This window comes from Triticum urartu, chromosome 6A (assembly GCF_056163025.1).
Source record: "Triticum urartu cultivar PI428250 chromosome 6A, HENAU_Tu73, whole genome shotgun sequence".
Lineage (NCBI taxonomy): Eukaryota > Viridiplantae > Streptophyta > Magnoliopsida > Poales > Poaceae > Triticum > Triticum urartu.
The window spans coordinates 110,187,052-110,195,147 of NC_141878.1; the positions used below are offsets into that span (position 1 = coordinate 110,187,052).

Here is an 8,096-nt window from a genome sequence, read left to right on the forward strand (position 1 = left end):
CAGAACACATACACCATTCCAACTCATATGTTCTAAGAAAGAACCACCTACTCATGTGTTGAGACCAAGATATTCCATTCCTACCATATGAATCTTGATCTCTAGCCTCTCCAAGTTGCTTTCCACTCAAATCTTCTTTCCACAAAATCCAAATCCTATGAGAGAGAGTTGAGTGTTGAGGAGACTATCATTTGAAGCACAAGAGCAAGGAGTTCATTACCTACACACCATTTGTTACTTCTTGGAGAGTGGTGTCTCCTAGATTGGCTAGGTGTCACTTGGGAGCCTCCGACAAGATTGTGGAGTTGAACCAAGGAGTTTGTAAGGGCAAGGAGATCGCCTACTTCGTGAAGATCTACCACTAGTGAGGCAAGTCCTGTGTGGGCGATGGACATGGTGGGATAGACAAGGTTGCTTCTTCGTGGACCCTTTGTGGGTGGTTGCTTCTTTGTGGACCCTTCGTGGGTGGAGCCCTGTGTGGACTCGCGCAACCGTTACCCTTTGTGGGTGGAGCCCTGTGTGGACTCGCGCAACCGTTACCCTTTGTGGGTTGAAGTCTCCATCAACGTGGATGTAGGATAGCACCACCTATCCGAACCACTGGAAAAACATCCGTGTCTCCAATTGCGTTTGAATTCTCCAAACCCTTCCCTTTACATTCTTGCAAGTTGCATACTTTACTTTCCGCTGCCAATATACTCTTTGCATGCTTGGTTGAATTGTGTGATGATTGCTTGACTTGTCCTAAAATAGCTAAAATCTGCCAAAAACTAAAATTGGGAAAAGGTTAAGCTTTTATTTGGTCAAGTAGTCTAATCACCCCCCTCTAGACATACTTTCGATCCTACACCCTCTCTTTTTTTCCGGCTGTAATTGCCCAAAGCTTCATGGTTCCTTCTTCAAAATCCTTTTGACGCTTCTTCTGTGCCTCCTCACATTTCCTCACCAATGCTTGCTCCCTAGCGCGCATCGCATTTGACGCTCTCTCTTTTGCCTTCCTCTTCTCCTCAAGCTCCTCTTTCTTCTTCTTCTTTAGCTTGGCTGCATCCTCCTCTCTAAGCTTCTTCGCAGCCTTCTCCCACCATCCCGCCATCTCATCTTCGCCATCCTCCTTCATTGTTGATTTGTTGGGTTGGGAAGCCCCCATACTTACAATGAGTGAAACATAATGGTTAGTAAATACAATAAAAACAAATGGAAGCACATGTAAAAGAAGAACATATGAAAAACAAGAACATTTGAAACATTATAGTTAGTGAGCAACATACGGAAATGGTCCATCGAGGTATCCAAACATTCCTCTATAACGACCTTGTCCTTGTCCATCACCACGGCCAAGTCCATCACCAAGGCCAAGACCATCACCACGGCCAATACCATCACCATGGCCAACACCACCACCATGAGCTCTACCACCACCACGGCCTAGACTACCACCACCACGGCCTCTTGTAAGTCCTAGTTGCCGACCTCTTTGTTGCCTAGATCCTCTTTGACTAACACTTGGTTGGCTTGGCACTTGTTGGCTACCACTTGGTTGGCTTGGCACTTGTTGGCTACCACTTGGTTGGCTCCCACTTGGTTGGCTTGGCACTTGTTGGCTATCACTAGGTTGGCTCCCACTTGGTTGCCTTGGCACTTGTTGGCTACCACGTTGTTGCCTTCGCACTTGTTGGCTACCTCTTGGTTGGCTTGGCCATGGCTAACAACAACCTAGGGTTTGTGGCGGCCATGGCTAACAACAACCTAGGGATTCGGTTGTATGCTTCCTCCCAAGTACCATACAACATCTTAAATGCGGCTTGCTTCGCCTTCCATGCCTTGTCATACTTCACCTTGTAATGAAAGATGGCTTTCACAAGGTCAATGACATGTTGGACGCTCATTGTTGGAAGTGTGGATATTGAGTTGGAGAGCCTGTAAGCGATGAACTCGGACGTGAGTTGTCTGTGGTCTTGGGACACAATCTTGCCATCCACCCTTTTGCCTCGGCACATGTGAGTTGGCACACAACTCACTACGTGCCAAGCGGGACCTCCTTTCCATGGTCTTGCACGCACAATCCACGGACATATTTCATCTTCACATGCACATGCAACCGTGTAGTGCACATTGACGTCCGAGTGCACCACCTTGTGTGGACGATAATGCGTAACCGAGTAGTTGTCGAGCCACATCTTCAATTCCAACAAGGTTTCGAACTTAGACCCTTTAGCAATCCGGTTCTTGTCGTCTCCCAAATCACGGTGAGAGCTTGGCCTAACCCCAAGAGATATAGATTTGCCACCATCCACAACGGCTTCATCCGCGAGACTAACATCCTTAAACGATGGTGTCTTGTGATCCCGACCGAATACCTTCTCGAAAGTTTCGGCCTCCTTCACCGTGAACCCCTCCTCATCAACTTGTTCATCGGGACCTTCGTCATCCGAATCCGATGCATATGCACGGGAAAAGGGATGGAATGGTCCATTGTCTCTTGCAAATGATATTTGTCAAGATCACCCACATTGTTGTCATGGAGATCAACTTCATTGTCATCGTCCGCATACTCATCATTGTCCTCTTGCAAAGCTTCATCTTCGTTGTTTGTAAACGGGCTCAATGTTGGCCTCACTTCTTGGGTCAAAAGAGGTTCAACAATTTCATCTCGCTTCAAGGGTGGGGGGCTACTAGCAACCAAAGGGGAGGGTTTTCGGTTCAAGTCCAAATGCAAATTTGAATCAACCTTCTTCGTTGCAAATAACTCAAGAGCCTTGTCAAGTGAATCGGCCACCGTTTCCTTGTATGCAACCCAACGTTGCTCCGAGTTGATACGCATTGTCTTCCAACGGATGTGCATTCCAAAACCTACATTATGCCTTCCCTCCAACTCAATGATATCACTAGGGTCCATCCAATTCAAATCTTTCCTCACTTGTTACAAGAGCTCCGCATAGCTAGGACTACTATCAAACACCATATCAAGCTCATCCGGATCCGGTTCAATATTGCCTTTCAAGAAGGCGTCTTTGTCCCCATGATGAACAAACACACATGTTCTTCCCATCCCTATAAGCATTCAAACAACACAACGTAACATTGCTTCCATGAGTACTAATTTAAGGATTAACACGGAATACAAACCCTAATATATATATCAAACAACAACCCTAACCCTAACCATAACCCTAACCCTAACCATAACCATAACCCTAACAATAACCCTAACCATAACCCTAGCACCAACATAAGAACACCCATAAGAATAACCCTAACATACTAACAAAGCCTAATCATAGGAAATTGGCAAATAAAGATCTCACATCTCCATGCAAATCTCTAGATCCAAACAAAACTAGGGTTTCCCCAAACTAGCATTACTTGGATCAAAACAAGGGGATCGGAGAAGATTACCTTGAGGGAGGGTATGACTTCGAAATCCATGGACAAATTTGCAAGATTTGAGGAAGGATTTGAGAGGGGGAGAGAGTGGGAGAGGGGGCAAAGCTCGGGTTGGGGTGTGTGGGGTGGGGGGAGTGGGGGAGGGGGGCCAAGCCGCTGGATAAGTCCAGTGCAGCGCCTCCGAGCTAGGCGCTGCACATTACATGTGTGGCACCTAGCTCGGAGGCGCTGCACTACTGGGTGCGGGCCCAAGGGCTGCCACGGTGGACAGGCGTGCAACGCCCCAGAGCTGGGCGTTGCACCGTAGGGTGTGGCGCCTGCGTGGCGGGCGCTACACAAAAGGGTCAACGCTGTAAAATAGTTTCACGGGCAGTTTATTCCGTGAATTGATTCCGTCCCAAGGTTAAAATTGTCAAATTTGCTCCGTATAGGTGGTCTCGTCCGTTGCCGGAGAAAGAAACAAGTGTTGTCGTCTTGTCTTGCTGAGGTGGGCGTACCAGGCGGCGTTCTGGCTTCGCAGGACCGGTGTACCACTGCTTTTTCGTGCTGCAGGTGCTGCGTGGAGAAGGGCAGACGAGCCTCGGGTGCTTCTGCGATTTGCATTGTCGGTTGGAGTACTGTGCACATATGCTGGTATGCTCCATGGAGGACGACGCCATGGCATGCATGCATGCATGTGTGTCATGCATCTGCGTGATCTTGTGGCAGGTTTTGGAGGAAGGGGGCAAGCAAGAGCGTGCGTACGTGGGGCAGTTGCCGCTTTTGTGCAAAACAAAGCCTGTCCAAAGCGTGGGGTGTGCGGCAGAGGGCGGCCGATCCTGGTGCAAGGCTGCCAACGATCGACATCTCCATCTCCTGTACAGTCTGCAGGACAGGAGCTCGCACCGCACCGTCCACACCGCATGTCTTGCGTGGTCACGGGATACTCCTCCGTACGGTGGATGAGAAGGGGAGACGACGGGGTTGGTGCTTCTCTTCTGTTATGTGTACTCCCGCTTTGGACGAGCCGGTGACGAAACGGCATGGAGCCCTCGCCAGCGATGCTACACTTACGCTCAACTCGTACGGGATTGTTGCTAAGGGAACATGTGTCAATATTTGGTTGGAAGTTGAAATGAGGAGGGCCCCACAGTAAAAATCAGAGGGCACAAAAATTGGTGGGGAGGGAATCCGTAGTAGGAAACCGTGCAATGCTACCCGTAAGTCTAGCATTTTTGAGCCCTCCTCCATTTCTAAATACAAGCATTTCTAGGGATTTCAATACGAACTATATATGAATGTATATAAATATATTAAAGTGTGCATTCATTCATTTTACTTCGTATGCAATTCGTATTGGAATCTCTAAAAAGGCTTATATTTAGGATCGGAGGGGGTAACAATTTTATACAAATCTGCTCGAACACGTACGCGTGGAGTGCCACGCCAACACGTGCAGGCTAACCACATCTATATCTATCCAGAGAACTCCCTGAGTTACAGAAAAAATAATCAACTATTGGTCCTCACTCGCGCGGGCCGAATAGCAATTTACAAAAAAAGAACCATGAAATTTCACATATACGTGTCAAGGCCATGCAACCCTCCAGCCCCCTTCCTCCGAAATAAACCCTATCTCTTCATCTCCTCTTCAACGAATCCAAGGCGACACCGTCTTGGAGGTCGACGCTTCCATGGAGCCGTGACTTCGGGATCCAGTGGAGTTCCCTCGTGACTATGCTATGTACCGTATCCATGGCCTTCTATCGCAATTGGGAACCCGTTTACGATGGGTTTGGGTTAGGCTTACGAGGCATCGATGACCAGTTCTTGTTCTTCATATCTTGGACCGGAAAGTAAGTTTTTTTTGTGCGGATTGGTGTGAGTTGTTATGAGAAACTGATAGTAGACCTTAGTTTTTGGGGATTGAGGGTAGATTTGGAGATGATTTGAGGGGATTTGGGCTGGGGTTACTCTAGCAAGGTCGAGCCGCATGACCTTGCGCCGCTCCTCCTGCAACCACCTCTCAAAATTGGCGATGCTATGGTCGGCCGCGTCGGGTTTGTTGGTGTACACTACACGACGGCAGAAGCGGAGGACAAAAAAAAATTTAAGGTGTGGCAACCATCCGCATGTCCCGTCATCCGCCTCATCCTGGCCAGCCGCCACGTACTTTCTAGGATTGCTGCTGTGTGCGAGTGTAGTTTTCGTTTTGAGAATCGCCCTCTCGGCAATTTATTCAAGTGTTAGGCGGATTTGTATCCGATTGTACAAGATCAATCAGATAAGCAGGGATTACATCAAGAGACAAAGAGCTAACACCAATATTAAGCTTGTCCTAAGTGCACGCATGAAGAGCTCTATTCGATCCTCTCTTGACCCATTGAAGCTTGAATCCTTGAAATTCTTGGAGATATATTTTCATCTCCCTACAAGCCTTGCTTCATGCGTGCGTAGTTGGTTGGTGGCTTGGTGCATCAATGGATCAACGCTATGGCTGGTTCGTGCATCGTGTACTGGCTTCGTGGGGGTCTGTGATCGGTTTGTTTGTGGGCTACGTTTGCGTGGCCCAGTTATCAGCGAACGGCTTCTCGCTCTCGTAGTGTCCTTTCGCAGCGTTGCATGGCAGCCAGGATATCGAGCAATAGCAGTAGATGCATAGGTATAAAAATTTCATTCCATCTAATTAAGGTATGGCGGCCGCCATGCCTTGCCCATTGAGGTCCTCCGCCAGTGCCGACGGTATATCTTAGGCGACACTTTTGTGGGCAAAAGGTTCACTAATCGCATGTAGTCCATATTAAAATATTCAAAACATTTTATTTAAATGTAAGACGTTTTAGCGCCAAAGGTATTATCTGTGAACAACGGAGGGAGCAGTACTTTTCGTTGCTCGTTGAGAGATCAGGATCAAATTCAAATTCAAAAATGGAAGACTCGTAGGGTTGATACTTTTGCAGGGGCATCCTGTTACTCTCTCTCTCTCTACCTCTGCCTTCCTCCCCACGCACGCATCTTTTTTCACCACCCCCTCCCGTGCATCCGTCCCCTATTCACCTCCCTCCCGTCCCCAGCCAGCGCCGTCGCCTCCTCTCCGGACCTGGTGCCGCCGAGAAGCCGCCCACCACCGAGGCCAGCAGCTTCCCCGCCGACGACATGCTCGGCGACTCCGGCGGCAACGGCGGCGGCGGGCCGTGGCCTGTCCGCAACCAGTGGCCGCGGGAGGAGACGCTGGCGCTCATCAGGATCCGGTCGGAGATGGCCGCCGCCTTCCGCGACGCTGCCGTCAGGGGCAAGGTTCCCCTCTGGATCTGGGAAGAGGTCTCCGGCAAGCTCGCGGAGCTCGGCTACGAGAGGAGGAGCGCCAAGAAGTGCAGGGAGAAGCTCGGGGGCATGCACAGGTCCTACAAGCGCGCCGAGCAGAGCCGGGCCGGCAGGCAGGACGGCAGGACCTACCGCTTCTCCGAGGCGCTCGACGCGCTGCACGCCGCCACCGCCCGCGCGTGGCTGCAGAAGCACCAGGAGCAGCTGCTGATGGTCCTCGGCGGCCGCGGCCCCCCGCAGCCGCACGCCGCCTTCTCGGCGCCGCGGCCGATGAGCGCAATGCCGCCGCCGCCGCCGCCGCCACCGAGGTTCCCGATCATGCCGGCTCCTGTTTCCTGGGCGGCGCCTGCGGCGGCGGTGGAGCTCCCCCAGCCACCTCCCGTCTGTCTGCAAGGCCTGAGCGTCCCGTCCATGTCCGAGTCTGGGTCCGACGACGACGACGGGCCCGAGGACGGCGAGATGGCGGCGGCGACCGGCGACGGCCCGGGCGGCCTCGGCAAGCGCAAGCGCGGCGGCGTCAGGAAGAAGATGATGGCTTTCGTGGAGGGGCTGATGAAGCAGGTCGTCGAGAGGCAAGAGGAGATGCAGCAGCGGTTCCTGGCGGCCATGGAGAAGAGGGAGGCGGAGCGCGCGGCGCGGGAGGAGGCCTGGCGCCGGCAGGAGGTGGCCCGGCTCAAGCGCGAGCAGGAGCAGCGCGCGCACGAGCGCGCCGCGGCGGCCGCGCGTCACGCCTCCGTCATCGCCTTCATCCAGCGCGTCGGCGGGCAGGCCGCGCAGGTCCCGCCCGTCGTCTTCCCTACGCCCACGCCGACGCCGACGCCGACGCCGATGCAGTTCCAGACGTCGCTGCCGTCTCAGGCCACACCGGAGCCCATCGCAGCCGCGCCGCTCCAACGCCAGCCACCGCCGCAACCTCGACAGAAGCTGCCGCCGCGACGAGCCACACCACCGCCGCCGCAGCAGCAGCAGGCCATCCCAGCTGCGCCGCTCCAATGGCAGCCACCGCCACAGCGAGCCACGCCGCCGCAGCCCATCCCAGCCGCGCCGCTCCAATGGCAGCCGCCGCCGCAACCACCACAGGCACAGCACAAGGAAATGACGCGGGAAGAGGCGCACTGCCCCCGACTTCAGCCGGCTCATCATCACTCGCCCTGGTTCCCGCCGCCATGGAGCAGTGCTTCTCCCAAGTTTGCAGATCACAGCTTGCAGCAGTCGTAGAAAACAGTGGTTCTTTTTGAGAGCATGCAACAGCGAGCGAGCGAGCGAGCGGTGAAGCACGGAAGGCGCGCTGCAACCGGTCAAATTTCTGCTACCACCAATTTTCATGTTCAGGATTAAAATCAAAACAAACTTATGTTTTTGTTATGAGCGCGAGAAGACGATGTTTTATGTCCAAGGGTTAAAACGAA

At 52.4% G+C, this 8,096-nt stretch overlaps 1 protein-coding gene across 1 annotated transcript; it reads left to right on the top strand.

Moving 5' to 3' along the window:
- The first annotated feature begins 6,413 nt into the window (after nt 1-6,413).
- LOC125516622 (trihelix transcription factor GTL1-like) lies at nt 6,414-8,096 on the top strand. The gene has a single exon (XM_048681993.2). The coding sequence runs from the start codon at nt 6,520-6,522 to the stop codon at nt 7,903-7,905; it is 1,386 nt and encodes a 461-aa protein (XP_048537950.2). The 5' UTR covers nt 6,414-6,519; the 3' UTR covers nt 7,906-8,096.

Coding starts and splice junctions, on each gene's coding strand:
- LOC125516622 (XM_048681993.2), top strand. CDS start 6,520: ATGCTCGGCGACTCCGGCGGCAACGGCGGCGGCGGGCCGTGGCCTGTC.